The 20,278-nt window shown below is 40.4% G+C and overlaps 1 protein-coding gene and 1 pseudogene across 1 annotated transcript in view; both read left to right on the top strand.

The window, feature by feature from the left end:
• Positions 1-3,200: 3,200 nt before the first annotated feature.
• The window catches only part of Ccdc14 (coiled-coil domain containing 14), a 38,320-nt gene continuing 21,242 nt past the window's right edge, over positions 3,201-20,278 (top strand). Inside the window, exons 1-7 of the mRNA XM_028752257.1 lie at positions 3,201-3,325; positions 8,147-8,199; positions 9,275-9,347; positions 9,564-9,633; positions 9,720-9,839; positions 19,460-19,678; positions 19,795-19,871. Coding sequence (XP_028608090.1) covers positions 3,296-3,325; positions 8,147-8,199; positions 9,275-9,347; positions 9,564-9,633; positions 9,720-9,839; positions 19,460-19,678; positions 19,795-19,871 — 642 coding nt within the window. The 5' untranslated portion in view covers positions 3,201-3,295. The remainder of the gene's footprint in view (positions 3,326-8,146; positions 8,200-9,274; positions 9,348-9,563; positions 9,634-9,719; positions 9,840-19,459; positions 19,679-19,794; positions 19,872-20,278) is intronic.
• LOC114608348 lies at positions 10,839-10,956 on the top strand (annotated as a pseudogene).

Genomic DNA, 20,278 nt, shown 5'->3' with positions numbered 1-20,278 from the left:
GCTCATGGAGGCCCCGCCTCTAGCTGAGAAGCAATGGTTGCTGGGAGGAGAATCTTTCTTCTTTGAGGGTGTGCCCACTGGAAGGTTGCCTGTGCTCTGATGGAGGGCTCTACATCTATGTGATGGAGACAGCACTGACGGGACTTAGGGGGATATCTAGATATCTATCAATACATGACATGAAGTCAGGATGTATTGGGAGGGAGTCCTGGGACAGTTGGAAGGGGAAGTGGCAGATAGATACGATCGACATGTATTGTATGCATCTATTACATTCTTAAACGGTAAAAAACTAAAATCAAAGCATGAAACCTGAAAGAAAAATATTCTTCTCCCCTCTCCAAATTCACTTTCACGCCTCTCCCTGCTGCTTTATTTATAATGTCAAGTAACAAACCAAAAATAGAAAAAGCAAAAGGAAAGACTAGTGGAACACCACACAGTCACTCTATAATTGTGTATTAATAGGGAAATGCTAATGTGCTACTAAGAGAAAATGGTAATACACATCCAAAGTGTATTTATAGATAAATATTCATGTAGAAAGAATCTGGAAGGAAACACACCAAAGAGTCATATGGATTACAGGTGACTTTTCTTCTCTTTCTTTTTTTCTCTTCTTACATATATTAAACATATATGTACTAATTAAGAAAACAATGTTTAAGAAAATCAAATTAATAAACCATCTGTGGGGCTGGAGAGAGATGTCGTTGTGATTAAGAGTATCCCGGCTCTGTCAGAAGACCTGAGTTCAGTCTCCAGCACTGACCTCAGGAGGTGCATAGCCACCTGTAACTCAGGCTCCAGGAGGTCCTCAGAGGGTTCCTGAGGGATCATCTGGGGAAGCGAAGGGATAAGAATGAGAATCCAGTTCAGACTGACTTGGTCAACCTGGATCTGACTTCAGGGAGACTAATGCCAGGCGGATCATTGTCAGCACATTTAAAACACAGTACAATGTGGGAAAAGGTTTCCAGGTAACACTCAGTCCAATTAGTCCAATTCTGGGTGCACAATAAAGTTTAAGGTGTGATTACATAGAAACTCCTTTACGGAGTACATGTGACCATGAGGGAGGGTTCTATAGCTAAAAGGCCTAGAATCTCATGTAGTCTCTGACCGACAGCAGAGAGGTCAACAGGCCATAGAGTACACGTAAGCTCCCCTAAGGATGGGTAATGTCCTAGGGAGGAGAGAGTCTGGGATAAGCAGTCTGAGGAATTTGGGAGAGAGCTGCTCCACAGACAGCAAAGAGTTTACCACGTCGTTAATAAAATCCACTCCTGGCTTTCTGGATGCAATAAATGTATATATTTGTTTTTTATCTTCTCCATTGAGGATACACCCCTGCATGGTTAACATTTCCTGTTTTCGTGATTACAAGAAGCTCCGTGCCCCCAATAGGATCAAAAGCCCTCTTCTGGCCTCTGGAGGCCTTGCACTTATGTGCACAAACTCATACAGGGACACACATACATACACCTAATTATAAGGAAAAAGAAAGAAACATCTTTAATTTCAGGTGAACGCCTTCCAGAAGGATGGGGAAAGAAAAGAGAGTTCCAAGGTCATTTAGTTATGTTCAGCCTTTTGAAATTTGAAATTGAGGGATAAGGTTGTCACCTATAAAGTTCACACTAGAGAACCCCAATAGAGCTACTAAAAAAGTTACAAAATCTTCACCTCATCCTTTAAGTAAGATTAAGATTTGTTTTGGGTGGCATTCATAAATATCCTGGGAAACATACTGCCTAGTGGCCAACACAACAAATACTAAAATCCCTTCACTTGGAGTGTTTACTATATAGGTAGGAAGATTTTACTTGTGGAATATATATATATATATATATATATATATATATATAATCATTTAATATAATTTTATTTATGTATGTATAATTTATATTTTATTTTATTTTTAAAATGTTATTTTTCTGCATGTATAAATGTTTTCCTTGTATATCTGTGTACTACATGGTGTGTAGAACCTGATGACCTGAGGCCAGAAAAGAGCATTAGATTCCCTGGAACTGAAGTGATAGTTGTGAACTGCCATGTTGACGCTAGGAATTGAACCCAGATCCTCTGCAGTTGTTAACTAGTGTTCTCAACGTATGAGTCATCTCTTCAGCTCCATTTCATTCATTTTTTTAAAAGATTTACTTAAGTAGGTTGGTGATAGCATACACCTTTATACCAGCATTAGGCAGGCAGAAGCAGGAGGGTCTTTGTGAATTCCAGACCTGCATGGCCTACATCAGGCAAAATTATGTAGTAAGAGACACTGTCTCAAATGTGTGTGTGTGTGTGTGTGTGTATATACACGCGCGCACGTGCGCGCATATACACATATCCTTTTTAAAAATGTCGTATTCATGTGTGAGTACCTCATGTATGTATGTGCACCACTTGCATGACTGATGCCTGAGGAGGCAAAAGAGGGCATTAGGTCTTTTGAAACTGGAGTCACATGGTTGTGATCCACTGTCTGTGGGTACTCAACCTGGGTCTTTGCAAGGGCAAGAATTGCTCTTATCCACTACAGGTCCCGAGGTTTCATAATCAATGCAGCTCTTTTTACAAAGGTAGTCATTTTATCATAGAAGAATCAACGAAGTTAATTTCTCTCCAACTTGATTTAAAAACAATCTCAAATCCAGTGTCTCAAACACCACTCTCTATTTAGTGCAGCTATCAGTGGTAAAAATACTGTCATTCTTTATCAAAAGCAATGATCTCAATAGAAGATGTAGACAGCCAAACCATTAAGAAACCCAAAATCCCAACCATTGAACACTGTTCAGGTTTGATTTTTATTGACTCTCAAGAGCAAATACACTTAAAACAGCACACAAAGCTTCTGAAATCCAGCGGTAGTTCTTTACCCCACGGGCTGGCAGGCCTTGGATCCCACTTCAACCAGTTGAAACCAGTGCTGCAAGACACTGAGTTCCGCCGTCCCTCGCCCCGCCCCTCCCTCCAGGCCCCGCCCCGAGCTCCTCCCCGTGGCCGCCCCGCCCCCCGCGCAGTCTGTTGGCCTCTCCCACTCTCCGCCCGGGTGTGGCAAGCCCGGGCTCGCGGAGTCTGTTGCGCACGCCCAGGGCGCCAGGTCCCAGCCCGAAGGAAAAACTTTAGCGCCAAGGAAGCTATGAGGCGCAGCGTTCCGCAGGCTCCTTCCCGGAAGCGGAAGCTCGGGGGGCGGGACAAGGGCGGTCTAGCTGTCTCGGCGGTTAATTCTTCTTTTCTCAAGCATTCGCTTCCCTACGTCTGGGCTATTCTGACGCTGAGAGAGATGGTCAGGTCTGGATCTCGACCGGGCCAGGTGAGGGCTGCGGACCTGATGAGTCCACTGTGGGGTGGCGAGAGGCGAGGGGGGTTTAGGAAGGTGCTAGAAAAAATAAAACAGCAACTGCGGCGCGCCCGAAGTGGTGAGACGTCCCTAGATGACTGCTTTATTCAAGGCGCCCGTGCCAGTCTTCCAGAGCTCAGAGTTTGGTGTCAGACCCCCGGGTTCGAAGCCCAGCCTTTATCACCGGTGCAATGACTTCTCTTAGCTTTAGTTAATCCTCGCCCCAGATTCAGCTTCTCAGCGCTGCCACCGGTGCTTCTATGAACTGATCTGTCTCTGTTGTTGAAGTCTCCCAGTAAGTGGCTATACCAGCCCTACTGTTCTCAAACGTGTGACTCTTGATGTTTTCTAGTAACTGCCCAAAGTACGACAGGGGAACCCATTTTCAAGGTACTTACTTGGCTTGGAACAGAGCCATTTTGTATCTACTTCCGTCCCTGCCCCCATCCAATGAGGTAATAGAGCTAAACTAGTTTTAGCCCTGCTGTGCCTTTCCATATCTTTTCACATTCTGGTGGGCCTGATAATTCCCCTTTCCATCTAGCCCCATGTCAAGAACCTCTGTTGAATATTTGTCGAACACTCTCATATCTCCATTAGTTGGGTGTACTTCAGTTCACTTTCCACATCGTGTACTCTTCCACAAATCACTTCATATTGGACATGTACTGGTCTACTACTCCTAGAATATTCCTTCTCTGTCTTGGAGATTTAGAAAACACTTGGCATCTAGATTTGGGGTTTTACTTTGTTCCCGATCATTTTATCAACATACCTATAATGTTGCCTTTCTTGCTCATGTGTATTTTGCACTTTTTTCCCCCAAGACCTGTCTTGAGACTTCCTTTTTTGAATGGATGCGTGTTGTCAAAATGTCTAGGAAAATATGCTCTAGTCATCAAAGAAATGGAAATTAAAACCATGAGATATTTTCTATCACAAAATAAGTATGAGTGAGGGTGTTGAGAAACTGATACTCTTGTATAGCCCTGGTGGGAATATAAATAGCATAGCTTCCTCAGAAAATAAGCAAGCGTGGCAATGCACAACTGTAGTCCTAGTACTTGGGAACCTGAGGCAGGAGGGTCATGAGCTTGAGGCCAGCTTGAATAACAGTGAGATCCAGTCTCATAAAACCAAACCATTTAAAGTAGAGCTGAGGTGACCCAGCCAGCACCATACTAGTATTTTTTCAAAAGAGTTGTTTGCATTTACTTTCATTGCTGCATTATTCACAATAGCTAAGACATAGAAACAACCTAAATATCTATGAGTGAATGGGTAAAGAAATTACGGTCACATACATCTAATGGAATATTATTCAGCCTTAAGGAAAGTCTGCCATATGCAATAGCAGCTGTGAAGTGCGAGACTTGCTTAGTGAACTAAGCTGTTCCTAGAGGACAGATGCTGCATGATCTCACATACATATGCCTGAGGTAGACCAATTCAGAGACAGGGTAGAGCAGTGGTTAGAGAGACTGGCTGGGAGAACTTGGGGTTACCATTCAGTAGGTATAAGTTTTAGGTATATGAAATCTAGGAATCAGTGAAATAGTGTACCTGTAGGTAATACTTTATTTTGTTAAGGTAGATGAGATGTTAAATATGACTTTATAAAAAATAAGGAACATCTAAGAAAAGCTCTAGAGTTTGGTTAAAAATGTTAGAGCATCCGACTTGAAGGAGCTTCCTCTGATTGACTCTGAAACAATTTGAGCATCACATTTTTTAAAGACTTACTTACTTTTATGTGCATTGGTGTTCTGCCTGCGTCTCTGTGCAAGGGTGCCAGATCCCCTGGAACTGGAGTTCAGACAGTTGTGAGTTAGCTTCTTTGTTGGTGCTGGGATTTAACAGGTCCTTTAGAAGAGCAACTAGTGCCCTTAAACACTGAGCTGGTCCTCTCGAAGAGCAGAGCAACCAGTGCCCTTAACTGCTGATCCATCTCTTCAACCCAAGCATTAATTTTTTAAAACAAAATTTTAATAAACTTTATTATTTAAAGACTTATTAATAGAAAACATCACAAATGAAAATCACCCAGACCCACAGCCTATAGAACTCAGCAAGTTTATGTATAGTTAGCCATCCTGAAGCTGTGATGTTCACACTGAATTTCATGCTATCACTATTAAATATGTCTTAATGCACTGATCCATCACAAGAAAATGCAAACCCATGGCAAGGAATTAGAACAACAGTTACCTTTCTATCCTCTTTCATAACTCAGATTCATCACCTGCATTCAGTCCATCCTCATCCCCTAACGTTTATTCTTTTTTGTTTTCTTTTTCTACTTTGTATAGTGTATCCACCTGTATATTTGTTTACATGTGAACATCACTATTAATAATGGAATCAATGTGTTCACACTAACCAATCAATAAGGAAGAAAGAAAGATCCTATTAATTGAAAGATTCTATTAATTGAAAGTCAGCTTATAAATGTAGAAGGAATTGTGTAGCTACATAAGTCATCTTTTGATAAAACATTCCCTTAAACAGGAACCATCAATGGGTGTTCAGACTACTGAGAAAGAGTTTGAAGATATCCACATACTGTCAGGGTATCTTATAAAACACTTGATTAGGAAGATAAGAATTGTTTGTTTGTTTGTTTGTTTGTTTGTTTGTTTTGAGACAGGGTTTCTCTGTGTAGCAGTCCTGGAACTCACTCTGTAGACCAGGCTAACCATGAACTCAAAGATCTGCCTGCTTCTGCCTCTCCAGTGCTGGGATTAAAGGCGTGTACCACCATGCCTGGTAAAAATAGTAATCTCAATGACAAAAATCCTGGCAGACACCGTCATAAGTCATTGTATATCACCAGGACAAACTAAGATCATTTCCCTCCCAGAAATACCTAACCTGAGTCTGATCATGAGAAAACAATCTAAATATTCAGAGAACCATTATTCAGAATGATCAGCCTTTACTTTTTAAGTATGTCAAAGCTATGGAAGATACTGAGAGCCCAAGGAACTAGTCCAGATTAAAGGAAATTCATGAACCTTAACAATTACATGTACCACGTGGTCCTGGATTGGACATGGACTAGTCTTTGTTTTTTTCTATAAAGGACAAAATTGAGAGAAGTATAATGTGAATCAGGTGTATCTAGATTAGAGCATAATGCTAAAGTGTTCAATTTTTATAGCTATATTTGGAAATTTTGTTCTTAAGAAACATTTAACAGCATTATGATCTCAACATATTTTGAAGTGGGCAAACAAAAAATATTGCTATCTATTTTGAGGTTATATATGTCAGACAACATTTTTTGTTTTAGTTGATACTGTAAATTCATGACCCTTTTGTAAAGATTTATTTTCTATAACATTTGGGGCAAAAATGCATAGTATGCATGCATATGCACATCCAAATAGAGAAGAGTAAAAAATGTCAGGCGATTGTAATCACTCTTGCTATGAAATATGTAATCATGTGAAGACTTGGATGAAATCACCCACACTGACTGCACCCAGGAGTGGGCCGAGGGGAGGATTAGGAGCTTTGATGTCTTAACATTTTCTTTTGAGTGGAGATTATATTTATCAGATACAGTTATTAAGATATAAGTCATATATGATATAAAGCTTTCCAAGTGCCCTGCTCTGGAAATCTCTCTTATCAGCTTCTCCAGATACCCGGTTTTCCTGCCTGAAGACAACTTTGTTGGGTGACTTCCAAGACACTGAGTGCATGTACAGATGAACACCTTGTCTACATAAAGGTCGTGCATTACATAAGTTTTAAAATGCAGACTTAAAATTGTTACTCGAGTTTAAAGAGAGAGAAACGGAGATGTAGATAGACAGAGGGTTTACTGGACTAGCTTGTGCAGCCGTCTAAGACGTTAGAAGGTAGCCAGAGGTATGAAGAAAGTTTATTGTAACCTCTGCATATGTGTGTGTGGAGATCAGGGATCGCTTGGCTTCCTCTAACACCCTACGCTTCATTTTTGGAAACAAGATCTCTCACTGAACCTGGAGCTCTCCACTGTTTTGGCTAGACTGGCTGCCGAAATTCCCCAGGATCCAGGATCCACCCTCCACAGCATTGCTGGGGTTGTATACAGGGGCCCTCAAGCCTGGCTTTTGCGTAGATGCTGGGACCTGAACTCCCTTCCTCGTGCTGCAGTCAGTTTACCCGCTGAGCTGACTCCCTGGCTTTGTTACGCTGGACAGACATTCTCCCACTAAACTGTCTTCCCAACACCTTTGTCCTGTTCTTGAATTGCATGTATCAGAAATTGGAGATTTTAGAGCATGTTCAAGGATTCAGTATAGTCCAATTATAATGTTAATAGGTCCTTTTGGCTTGAAATGATATGGCAGTTTTCTTTACAGGTGTAAGAAGTAGACTAAAGGATCATATACATGTGTTGCCTTCCCCATGCTGCATGTAGAACAAATGTATTGTAGAAGACAAATTATAATTGTGGATTTTAAAATACTTCTCATTTATAAAGAGTAAATGCCATGTTACATAGGTAAAATGGAATATTCAGCCTCATAGAAGAAAGGAAGCTTTGGTTCATTCTACAATATAAATGGTGATTAAAGATACTATGCTGGTCACAGAAGGACAGATGTTCCACTTACAAGTGGATTCTAGTGTAGTCACTTTGAGAATGTAGGAAGTAGTTGCCAGGGCAGGAAGAAGAGGGGATGAAAACTTACTGTGTCACTTTGGAGGTATGAAAAAACACATGAGTGCTACTGAAAGGATGGCAGGATGGCAATCAATGGAACAATAATTACATATCTTCTATAATATATTATGTCATAGGTGATATCTTCAGGAAGGCAACCCGGATCTAAGTTACCAAATGGAAAGAAAGGGTGAGTACTTCTCAAAGTTTCCAAGTTCAGGAAATCTGAACTTAGATTAAGGCAAATTTTCAGGCCTTAGGGTTTGACCATATTTTGCCTACCTCAGGAAAATAAGTGGGCTCTGCCTCCACAAGTAGTTGGGTATTATGCAGATTATAAATCATTAGTGAGTGATTAAGTCAAAGTCGTAATAAGCAAAGAAAGGCAGTTCTCCTTGGAGTTTAACCAAGAGTGAGTCCAGACTTGAATTCTCTACTTCATGCTTCTGTGTCTTCCGGCCTCTCAGTCTGTTTTATGAGTCTGAATCTGTGTCTGCCTGAAGGCTGCCTTGTGAATCTGTGTGTGTCTATCCCTATGTGTTTGTATCTGTGTGTAAATACAGAGGACTTCACTCTGTCTTTATTGAACAGCACTAGAAGCATCCCATGGGGAAGGAATGGGATACTTTACAGAAATCTTTAATAGACTTCTACAAGGGATTATGTCACTCCAGCTGACCTAGACAACAGTGTTTATCAGCAAATTTCCATAATGGTTGCTTTCAACCTTTAGATTTTAGGAGTTTGCTTTCAAGTCTGTGTTTGCCGTCTTTAGCAAATGAAGCCCATGTATTACTCTGGGTCATGGCAGGGACGTGGCAGAATAACTTGGAGGTTGCAGCAGTGTATTAGCTGAGGCTGTAAAATGTGATTACCTGGGAAATGTAAGGCAAGTGGGTTTGGGTGTTACATTCTTCTCTTTAGGCAGGTTAAGCAAACAGTTTGGGATAGCAAAAATATGTGAGAGCAGTCTTAGTCTCCTGTGACCTCAAGGTGTAGTATCCTCTGTGGCCGTGAGGACTAGCAAAAGTTCCAGTCACTTAGAATGTAACAGATGTCTCAGAATATTCCGTCACTTCCTGGATCATTCCAGCCTAGCCAGTGTCTAGTGCTTAGTAGTCTTCATAATCTCCACAGTATCCTGTCCACATCATGTGGATAGACAAGCTTTCTTTCATCTTTGCTGGAAAGGAAATGATTGTTTACATATTTTGAAAAAAAAAACTTGCAAATTTTTTTAAGGATATCAACTTTTTGTTTTCTAGGACCCATGTAAGAAAAATAGCACATTTTACTGTAGATCCCACCTGTCCTGTTCATTCTGATTCAGAAAGTCAGGTAAGGTTAAAGTGACTGGATACAATATGCTGTTTTAATTGGACCTCAGGTAAAGGTAACAGATGACAATGCCTAAGTAAAGTGTGATTTGCACCAAGGAAGTATAAAGGCTGTCGTCGCTTTAAGACATGTTTCTACAATGATAAAGTTCATGTAAAGAAATGTACTTGAGGAGGCGAGGTGTATTTTTCTCTCTAAGAGGCTTTCTTCCTACAGACGGACACTGTACAGGGACTGGACGGTTGCGCTTCTTTGCTGCGGGACATTTTGAAAAATGAAGATTCAGGTTTTATTTTTTAAGTTCTTTACTGATCATCTTTTATCAATGAGCTAGTTCTTTTTCATGTTTACAGATCTTTTTATTATTAACAGGCTCAGAAATGGTATATTCGGATAATAGATGCAATTCTAAACCTTTACAAGGCAGAAAGAACAGATCTAAGAAGAAAGGACCTGAAAAACATGTTCCTTCAGTGGTCCGAAAAGAAATATGTAAGTATTTTCCCCATATTATAAAAGCTAATTGTGTATGTGTGAGTGTGTGTGTGTGTGTGTGTGTGTGTGTGTGTGTGTCTGTGTCTGTGTGTATGTGACTGTGTCTGTGTACACATACCAGAGGTCAAGCCAATGCCAGGTGTCTTTCACTATTTGTTGAGACAACATCTCTTTACTGAACCTGAAGTTCACCAGTTCTGCTAAAGTGGTTGGCCAGGAAGCTAGGGATCTGTCTGTCTCTGCTTCTCCAGTTCTGGGAATACAGACATGTACCTCTGTGCTGAACTTTTCATGGGTATTGGGGATTTGAATCATAATTATTTTTTTTTAAGATTTATTTATTTATATGAATATACTGTAGTTGTATTCAGACACACCAGAATTGGGCATTGGATCACATTACAGATGGTTGTGAACCACCATGTGGTTGCTGGGAATTAAACTCAGGACCTCTGGAAGAGCAGCCAGTGCTCTTAACTGCTGAGCCACCTCTCCAGCCCCAAATCATAATTCTTTTAAAATTAACTTGTGTGTATATATTCCAGGTTAGTTAAAGAATAAACTTGATGAACTAGTTAGGATATAGGACAAAAAAACCTGCCAATGGTTGACACTGATTGTATCCAAAAACATAATGTTGTATGCTTTCGTGGTTAACCTTGCTGAAAATTAAGTGTAGTGACTCAGGAAATATTTTAAAACAAGTTTTGAGAATATTGTCTTTTAAGGCCTATAGCACTAGACAGTTCAAGATGAAGTAGAAACAGTCTACACTATGAATTCCATCCTTGAATTAACATGGAATTATACATATTTATGGGGTACAGTGTGATGTTTACATACATATACAGTGTATAGCAATAAAGTCAGATTACAATGGGAATTCTGGGTGGAATCAGCTAGTCTTACTCTTCAGATGGGCCAGAAATGTCAGTCAGTACTTAAGGGCATGCTTACATTTTACACAAGGGGTAAAGTTAAAAAAAAAAAAACTAAGTCTACGCCATACCACCCTGAACGCACCCAGTCTCGTCTGATCTCAGAAGCTAGGAAGGGTCGGGCCTGGTTAGTACTTGGATGGGAGACCGCCTGGGAATACCAGGTAATGTAGGCTTAAAAAACACACACACACAAAAAAAAACCTAAGCCAATCCCCCTGGATATTAAGAGATCAAGATGCAAACAAAACAGTCTAGAAAATGGAGATGGAACGACTGGACGTTGTCATTCCGTGTGATCATTCGTTAAGATGGTGAAGGCTAGTAAAACAGGTCCCTTCGTTTCTCCATCTTGGAGAAATCATCTTCTATTATGTTTGCCTGCACTGTTCAGGAGGGTAGGCACTATCCCCCATGTGCCTGCTGACCCCTTGAGATATGACAAGTGCACTCAGTATGTAAAAATTTAAGTCCATTTTCCATTTTTCCAGCTCCTGCTCATGAAATGACAACTCTGAGACTAATTATTTATGCCTAGGCCATAAGCTTTGGCTCATTCCCCAACCAGCTCGTAACTTATTTGACCCATTCTAACTATTCTATGTCTTCCACATGGTTAGTTACCTCTCCTCAGTTTCATGTACCCAGGTCCAGGGAGAATTTCCTCCTAATTCTATCCTGAGTTCATCTACCTGCTGGTTAGTTAGCTCTCGTTCAATCCCCACCTGCTTCTTCCCCAGCATCTGGCTCTCAACTTTCCAGTCCCTCTCTATTTCCCAGAATCCTCTATTTTCCTGCCAGTGTCCCACCTCCTGTTTCCTGTCTCAGCTCATTGGCTATAGGTTTTTTTATTGACAGGTGTTCTTACAAGCGATCAGTACACCGGTGGGCTGAGTGTGTGTGTATTTTTGTGAGTATGTGTTCACATTAGTGTAGCTGTGTACCCATGTGCATACACGTTTGTCTTTCCTTATTCACTCCCTACCTTTAGTTTTCTTACTGAACCTGAAGCTTATGGATTTGCCTAGGCCAGCTGGCCAGTAAACTCCATGGATCCGTCTGCCCCTGACTCCCCTTTGGGTTAAGACCATACTGCCTTGAGAGGTTCTGGGCATGCCAGGTTCTGGGAATGCCAGGTTCTTGTGCTTGAGCCAGCACGTACTTTACTGACTGGGCTATTTCTCTAACCCCTAGGCATAAATTTTAATTAATTTAGTAAATTGGAAAACTGATATCCAATTATAAAACTTTTAAGATTTTTGGAATACTCTTGGTGTGTAAATCTACTCTTTACTATAAATTATATTCAGTCTAAATAGAGATGGAATGTTTCTGATAAAATATTTAGCATCTGTTTTGAGGTATACTTTAAATATATGCTGGGTTTTGAAGATTTAATACAAAAAGTGTTTTAGTTCTGGGCATTACACACTGAAAAGTTAGTATTATTGCTGTGTTATTTATTTTTGTGGTGTTGGGGATCAAACTGAGGGCCTTCAGTGTGCTAGGCAAGAACTATACTGTTGAGCTGCAGCCCCAGCTCTGGCTACATGTAATTAAAACATGAACAGTAAGTCATCCTTTTAACTTTTTGGTTTGGCTACTTAAAATTTTAAATTACACATATTGCTTATATTATGTTCCTGTTGGACAGTATCAGTCTTAACTAGGGTCAGTACCATATAGCCAGTTGTGTTTTTAGAAATGGTGTTTAGTTTTACTTCATAACTAAAGTTTTGTCAGAACCTACTGTTCATATGTCTTCATGGCTGCTTCCATACTACAGTGGCATTGAGTGGTTGTGACAGACAAGTTAGCTCACAAGCCTGCAGTGTTTACTCTCTGGTCTTTCAAGAAAGAAGCGTGTTTGGAGTTTGTTAATTTATGTGGGATGGTGACATCTGCTGGCAGTGGCAGGACATTGTATAGCTCAGCTTGATAAGAGACCCCAGAAAGGAGGCCCGTGAGCTAGTGGATTGAGAACTTGGGCCTGTGAACTTGGACTCAGAACTCCTCAGATTAGACAGTTCTTAGGGAACCAGAAGTCTAAAAAGAGAGGCCTAGGATTTGGAAGGGGAAGACAAAATTATGTGCTGTGGCTGTGGACTCTGAGGTCCTGTGGATCATCTTAGACTTCAAATTTAAAATAGGTTTAGAGGATATTTTTCTATTTTATTTATTGTAAAATAATTTTTAATAAGAACTGATACCTTATAGGAAGTTATTAGCTTGTTTTGTAGCTCTTCTGATAGAGATGATCTGTTATTGCTATGGGTTTTTATCATCTCAGAGGGATCATGTTTAAAAGTATATTTCTAGGTAGCAAAATTTATTAAAATGAAATATTTACTTATCTGGTCAGTTTGCAACTATTTGATGATATAACATTGCTGAGTGTTTACTCTGTGCTACGTACTGTTCTAAGACGTTGCCAAGTGTTACAGTTCAGCAATCTTTAGAAGTTGATGATTTTTATTTGCATTGTACTCTGTATTTAATAACAATGAGATTATGAGAACTAAGAAGACAAGTATAGTATTACTGATTGACTTTAACTCTGTGACCAGGGTTGTGGGGTGGACTGAAAGAATGACAGGAAATTGAAGGAGTGAGTTGGGGTACCTCTATGTGAGGTAGTGATTGGCAGCATCAAGCAAACTCACTTTTCCACTCTCAAAACTAAAGGATGCAGCAGCCTATCCTGGAGATATCCATATAGTGAAGATACATTAGGAAGGTGGAGAGACCAGTGATTAGCCTGCCCCTCAAATAAAGGAAGAAATGGCCTTCAATCCTGTGTGCATGCGCACATGGCAGAGGCTGACATCGGTGTCTTCCTCCTCGTGCATCTTATTATTCATTTATTTGGTAGTCCTGGGGCCTGAACCCAGGGCTTCTTCACACATGCTGCACAAATATTCTTCACTACTTCCATCTTGTTTGTTGAGACTCGTCTTTTCACGGAGCCTAGAGTTTGCTCTTCCAGCTGGTCAGTGAGCTCACAGGAGCCTCTTGTCTCTTGCTCCCCTGGTCTAGGTTTACAGATGCCCATGGCTATGCCTGGCTTTTTAAGTGGGTGCTTGAGTGACAAACACCCCACTAAGCTCTCACCCCAACCCTCGGGTTCTGTCTTAGAATCCTGTCAGGCTTCTAGAGTGTAGTCCTAAGAGTCACATTCACCTTCTAGTAGTATTTCCCAAAAATGAAACCTTGGGCTCTCCATACCCCCAGTAATGCCCATCAGAATTTAGAGATTCATTTTCAAGGTCGTGTGTAAACATCAAATTCCTCACATTATCAGACAGCTTATTGGGCTTGTTTAATTATTGAAGGGACTCTCAAATCCACCAGGTGATTGTTCTTCTCCCCTCAGTAGACTTCTCTAGTTTTCTTGGATGTTGTCCCAGGAGGTCCCATTTGGTTTGGGAGCTTTCCTATGGACTTCAGTGGGACAGTGGCTATGAGCCGTGTGTTCCTGAGAGTTGGATTAGAACAAACTCTATGTTCTTTTCACCTTCATAGAAAATTATCTTTGTCTCCTTGTGAGTCTTAGGTAACACAGCCCTCAGTGCTCAGGCATTGCCTGAGACTGGCTTTTCCAGCAGTCCATACACTCTTCACATGAAAACTGGTTTTGAAGACTCACTGCTGTGATAGTCTTCCGCATAGCACCCAGTAGACAGTTTGAGCTTCTTCCCAGGAAATACAGGGACAGGGCCTGCAAAGATTGTGCCTGCCTTCTGCGGTGCTTGGATCTATTGAGTGTCAGGATTTCTATAATCTCTTCTGGTGTCAGAATAGGATTCAGACCTCAAAGTTTCCCAGCCAGTCCTAAAACCATTCTGCTCCAAAGAAGCAGTATTCTTTTAATCACCAATTTTTTAATAAGAAAAAAAGGTAAGGAAAGGTTAGGCAAATCCTCAAGGTTACTCAGCTAATCAGTGAACATTCTAGTATATGTCCTTTAGTAGTTGTAAATGCTCATGAAATTGAGTCATTTGTATTTGTTTTTTGTAGGTGCTACCCCAAGCTGTTTTTCAAAGTCTATTTTGTAACCTGATAACTTGCAATCTACCATATCCTGTCATTTCTGTTAATCATGTTTAACAAACATTTGGGGATGGGAATCTTTTTAGACAGGGAAAAAAAAACTAGATTTTTTTTTATACCTGATATAGAATAATGCTGTATCAAAACCTTTCTCATTCCTGAGGTTATTAATACCAGCCTTATACTTTACGTATACACTAGTGAGAATTTTAATAATGAAGCATAAGACACTCCTGCCTAGGAGCTACTTGATATCTGTGGGAGGCCCGCCCTTTTTCCGAAAAGAAAAAGAGGAGATGGTGGTGAAGGTAGGGGGAAGGGCTGGGAGGAGAGGAGGTGCAGGCTTAGATTTTTCAAAACCTATTTTTTTTTAAAGCATTTATATAGTAAGGTTTAATACTCCCAGGCTTAAGGCATCCATCGGTGGGTATTAAAATATGTTACCTATGGATAGGGACACAACTGTTGTTGTTGTGTTCTACAGAAAAGAGTTCTAGGGACTGGAGAGATGACTAAGCAGTTGATAGTATTGGTTACTCTTGAGTAAGAGACTGGGTTCAGTTCCCAGCACTCATATGGCAGCTCACAACTGCCTGAACCTCCAGCTTTGGGGATTTGATGCTCTCGTCTGTCCTTTAATGACACTAAACACCCACACAGTACATTTTACATACATGCAGGTACTCACACATACATATATTATCTGTCCTTTCTTTTGTCCATTTCTCATTTGAATAGTAGGTTTATTCCTCTGTTATTACTGGTTTTGTATTTTCCTCTTGGTTTTTTTCTTTTTTTGTGCTTACATGACTTTGTTGTAGTTATTCCGTTTTTACCTTATTTTTAGCTGATTTTAAATTTATTTTCATTTAAAAACTCAGTGTTCTAAAGAATTTTCAATTAGTGTGAAGTTATTGCAGCATCTGGGGATGTTTCTTCAGCATCTGCCACATTTTAAAATGGTAACTCTTGGAGCTGAGAGATGGATTCCTCAGTTATTGCCTGTTCTGCACACATGAGAATCTGATTTCTACTCCAGCAGTCAGGTAGACAGAAAACTCATTGCAAATGACTGTAATCTCAGCCCCAGGGAGGCAGAGACAGCCAGGTCCCTGGGCTTATTGTCCAGCTGCTGGGAGCCAGCCCGGCTTGGTGGAAGGAGAAGGTGATCTTCTTTCTTCTCCTCTGGTCGGTTCTTCTTGAGGCAGCCAAGGGGGATAGGAATTGGAAGAGCGTCGGCAAGGGGTAAGACTTGGTCTTACGAGATTCGGGGTAATATCTTACGAGATATTTAGGGTTGCTGTTTAATAAAATCTTTCTTGTCTACGTTACTAAAGTTTACTTACTAGGCTACTGTAGCTGACCTGCAATCTGTTTGATCCTCTGAGGCCAGAAACTGCAGTTTCTGGCACTTAACACCTCAGCCCAGGGACAGCAGAGGATAAAGCAATGCCTTTGATCTGTCTCTGCAGACACTGCCAGGCTCTAGCTTAGGTCTGTTAGTTCGAGGTTGCAGAAAGAAAAGACACTTAGAAAAGTTATTATAGTTTATTACTAAGTGTAAGAAATTTCCTATGAAAGCTATCTGTGGGGAAAAGTGGGAAGGTCCTAAGTGAGGAAAAGGAAAACATTCTAACAAAGGAAAAATTCTAAGTGGGGAAATTCTAAGCAGGGAAGAAAGAAGAAGGAGAGGAGAGGGAGAGGGAGAGGGAGAGGGAGAGAGAGAGAGAGAGAGAGAGAGAGAGAGAGAGAGAGAGAGAGAGCCAGAAAGAGTGGGAGAGTGAGAGTGAGAGTGAGAAAGTGAAGTGAAGGGAAGTGAGAAAGAGAAAAGTGAATCGCTAATGAACATCCCTTTGTCTTATACATCCTTCAGAGTACCTGATCACATGTTACAAAGTTCATCACAAGTTCACACCAAAATTCAAATCATAAATTGAAATAGAAGTTTACAATCGAGAATGTTTACATGCATATCCATTAGGAGTAATTATCTGACTAAACATCCATCACCTGTCTAGCTCCACAGGTTCACTGAAGGTTTAAAACTATAACTAAGAAATTAGTGAAGTTTTGTATAGATAAACCCAGGCAATATTTTCTCTTCTATAATAAATCGTGAGTTCCCTTTTAGTGTGACCTTTGGTTAATTGTTTTACAACCACCTTGGAATGTGCTCTGAGCAGGAGGTAGTCTTGTTACTATCTAAGGGCTGTTAACTGATGACACTTGGGAGACTGGCAGAGTTCTCATAGCAGTTTTGACTATCAGAAAGGGACTTAATAGCAGTCCCACTATAAAATAGCTTAATAATCATTGATATAATTTTAGGAATTCTTATAGGATCATCATTAAGACTTAAGAAGTCGCCTATTTGTCTATATAGTAATTCTACAGGACAGTACATCTTCGTGGGTCTGCAGAGATCTGCTCCAAAGGGGAGTGCTATTGCTTAGTGATTGTTATATATGTTTAACAATAATAATAATAATAATAATAATAATAATAATAAGAAGAAGAAGAAGAAGAAGAAGAAGAAGAAGAAGAAGAAGAAAAGCATATTAATAGCAGGATCTTTCCTAAAATATGTCCAGCATAGCCTTGCTGATGTGGCACACTTGTCGCAGATAATAATCCAAGGCAAGCATTTCAGGATGATCAACTGCTAATTATTAGCTTGTCCTATTATGGCTCCTGACTCCAGCCAGTGTAGCCAGATGTTGATCAGTAAGAAACACTTTTTTTTTTTTTTTTTTTGGTTTTTCAAGACAGGGTTTCTCTGTGTAGTCCTGGCTGTCCTGGAACTCACTCTGTAGACCAGGCTGGCCTCGAACTCAGAAATTCGCCTGCCTCTGCCTCCCAAGTGCTGGGATTAAAGGCGTGTGCCACCACTGCCTGGCAAAGAAACACTTTCAAAGCACAAAAGGGTGTGCAGTTATTGAGGAAGACACCTGGAGACAGCTAAGCTCGTCTCTACCCCAAACACACTCCTGTACCCTTGACCATGATTCCTCTTTAATGCCACAATGCTTCTGATTATGATGTTTTCCCTTGCAACTATTTCTTCTTTTCTTCTTTTGATAAACAGTTCAGATTATCCGTCTGTACCTCCTATGGGGAAATCTCCTGTAGCTTTTGATTTTGATTGGTATATTACATTTATTAGCTGAATTTAATTGTAGATGTCCATAAATTTCTATCATGATCCAGTTGTTTCTCTCCAGAAAAATATCTAGGCAATTGAACATTGCATTTATTTATTTTAAGTCCTTTTAAAATAAATATATGTAGGGGCTGGAGAGGTAGTTGTTTGCAGAGTACCTGTGTGTGGAAGTCAGGAAGTGCATGCTGACAGGAGCCTGATATAGCTGTCTCCTTAGAGGTCTGCAAGAGTCTGACATATTCAGAGGCAGATGCTCACAGCTAGCCATTGAACTGATCATGGGGTTCCCAATGGAGGAGTTAGAGTGAAGACTGAAGGAGTTGAAAGGGTTTGCGACCCCATGAGGAGAGCAACAATACCAACCAACCAGAGCTCCCAGGGTCTAAACCACCAGTCTGGGAGCACTTAGGGAGGGACCCATGGCTCCAGCTGTATATGCAAGGGAGGATGTCCTGTCAGGTATAGGTGGGAGAGGAGATCCTTGGTCCCATGAAGGCTGGACACTGTGTGGGGGAATTCGAGAGTGGGTAGGTGGGAGTTGGGGTGGGTAGGTGGGGGCACATTCTCATAGAAGCAGGAGGAGGGGCGATGGGATAGGGGGCTCCTGGGGGGGGGAGAGATGGGGTAAGGGGAGAACATCTGAAATGTAAATAAAATATCTAATAAAAATTTAAAAAGACAAAAAACAAACAAAAAAACCCTATTTTAATAAGGGCTCTTAAACACTTCAACCTCAACTTTTGGCCCATCTACCAGGGGTAGGGGAAAGAAAGATTAGTAGGAAATGGGGGATGTAGACCTGTTTAGAAGTAGTTCTTTGGGGCAATTACAGTCTTCATTGTCAGGATATCAGCAGCCCAGTCCAAAACACCTACCGTGACGCAGTAGCAGTGGCTTGATCCAGAAGAAACTGAGGCTCTGCTGAGTGGCTTGAGTCCACAAGCAGCAAGAAGCAGCTGGGACACCACGGAAGTCCTGGGGCTCGTGTCTACACTGGCCTAGAGTGGAGGAAATATTTGAGTTGAGAGTAATAGAGAGTTGGAAAAGTAGGTGGTGGTCACATCTAGGGAAATGTTTAATACTAAATTAAGATTGGTTTTTGCTTTTTGATTGTCCACTATTCTCACTGATTGACCTATTTCTTTTTTTCACTATGAAAACATAGAAAGTTTTAAGTGTTTTTTACTGTTTTCCACTGAGAAGAACAGGACAAGGGGCCAGGTGAAAGAGTTTAGTGACCTTTAGTGATAATGCAGTACTCATACTGGTGTTGTAACTGAAAGAGAGGTTTTCCAAGTAGCACTAACTGGAGATTTTAATAGGTACAGATGCATTTTGACTGGGGAAACTTAATTCATTACTTTCAAAAGAACTTGGGGTGATTTTCTTCTGGGAGTTACAGTAAAGATATTATGGTAAAAGTTGTTGAAGACTCATATTTAAGAACTCACTTCCTTTTTCCACATTAGTATCATCAGAAAATAAGAAGTGGATATCCAATGAAGCTTCTACTGGAAGTGGCACAGCACAGCATTGGTCAGTACAAGAACACTATAGAATGTACTCACCGATAATATACCAAGCCCTCTGTGAGCATGTGCAGACTCAAATGTCACTGATGAATACCTTGGCTTCAAAAAATGGCTCCCGTGGAATGCCTGCTGTGTGTCATCCTGTGTCTAATTCAGGTTAGATCCTACCATAGTTTGGAAATGTTGAATGTGAACTATGATTAAATGACTTTGTAATTACATAACACTATAAGGTGTGAATGATGCATCCTTCTTTCTCTCTAACTCCGTAGGCTCTCAGGCAACACCACATCCCTCCACTTCTGTCTGGCCAGCTCGGCAGCCATCGAGCCCTCTAATGGTCCACTCTGTGGGTATATATAGTTTGTTACTAAAGTAATGGCTTCTTTAGAGAAATTGTCATCTTAGCAGTGTACTGAATTTATTGATCAAATATAGTAGGATAGAAAACCAATTTTATAATTTTTGTATTAAAAAGTTTTAACTCTTAAGAACAATAGTGAGAGAGAGAGAAGAAATCATGAGAAAAGAAATCAAGCCCTGACTGTTTTCTTGATATATGCCTTTTATATAGTTAAGCTGAATTTTGTGGATGTTTTTCTCTTAAGACAAATGTTTCTGAGTTGAGCTGTATAATAAAATCACTTGTCTCTGATTTGACATTGAACTAACAGCTAGTTTTATTACTATGACATTCATATATATTTTATATTTGCACAAACATTTTTATTTCTGTGCTCCTAAAAATTGAACCCA

Source organism: Grammomys surdaster, unplaced genomic scaffold, assembly GCF_004785775.1.
Source record: "Grammomys surdaster isolate TR1022 unplaced genomic scaffold, NIH_TR_1.0 125889, whole genome shotgun sequence".
NCBI classification, from domain to species: Eukaryota; Metazoa; Chordata; class Mammalia; order Rodentia; family Muridae; genus Grammomys; species Grammomys surdaster.
The sequence above is the reverse complement of the archived record's forward strand: the minus strand, read 5'-3'. Positions and strand labels throughout refer to the sequence as shown.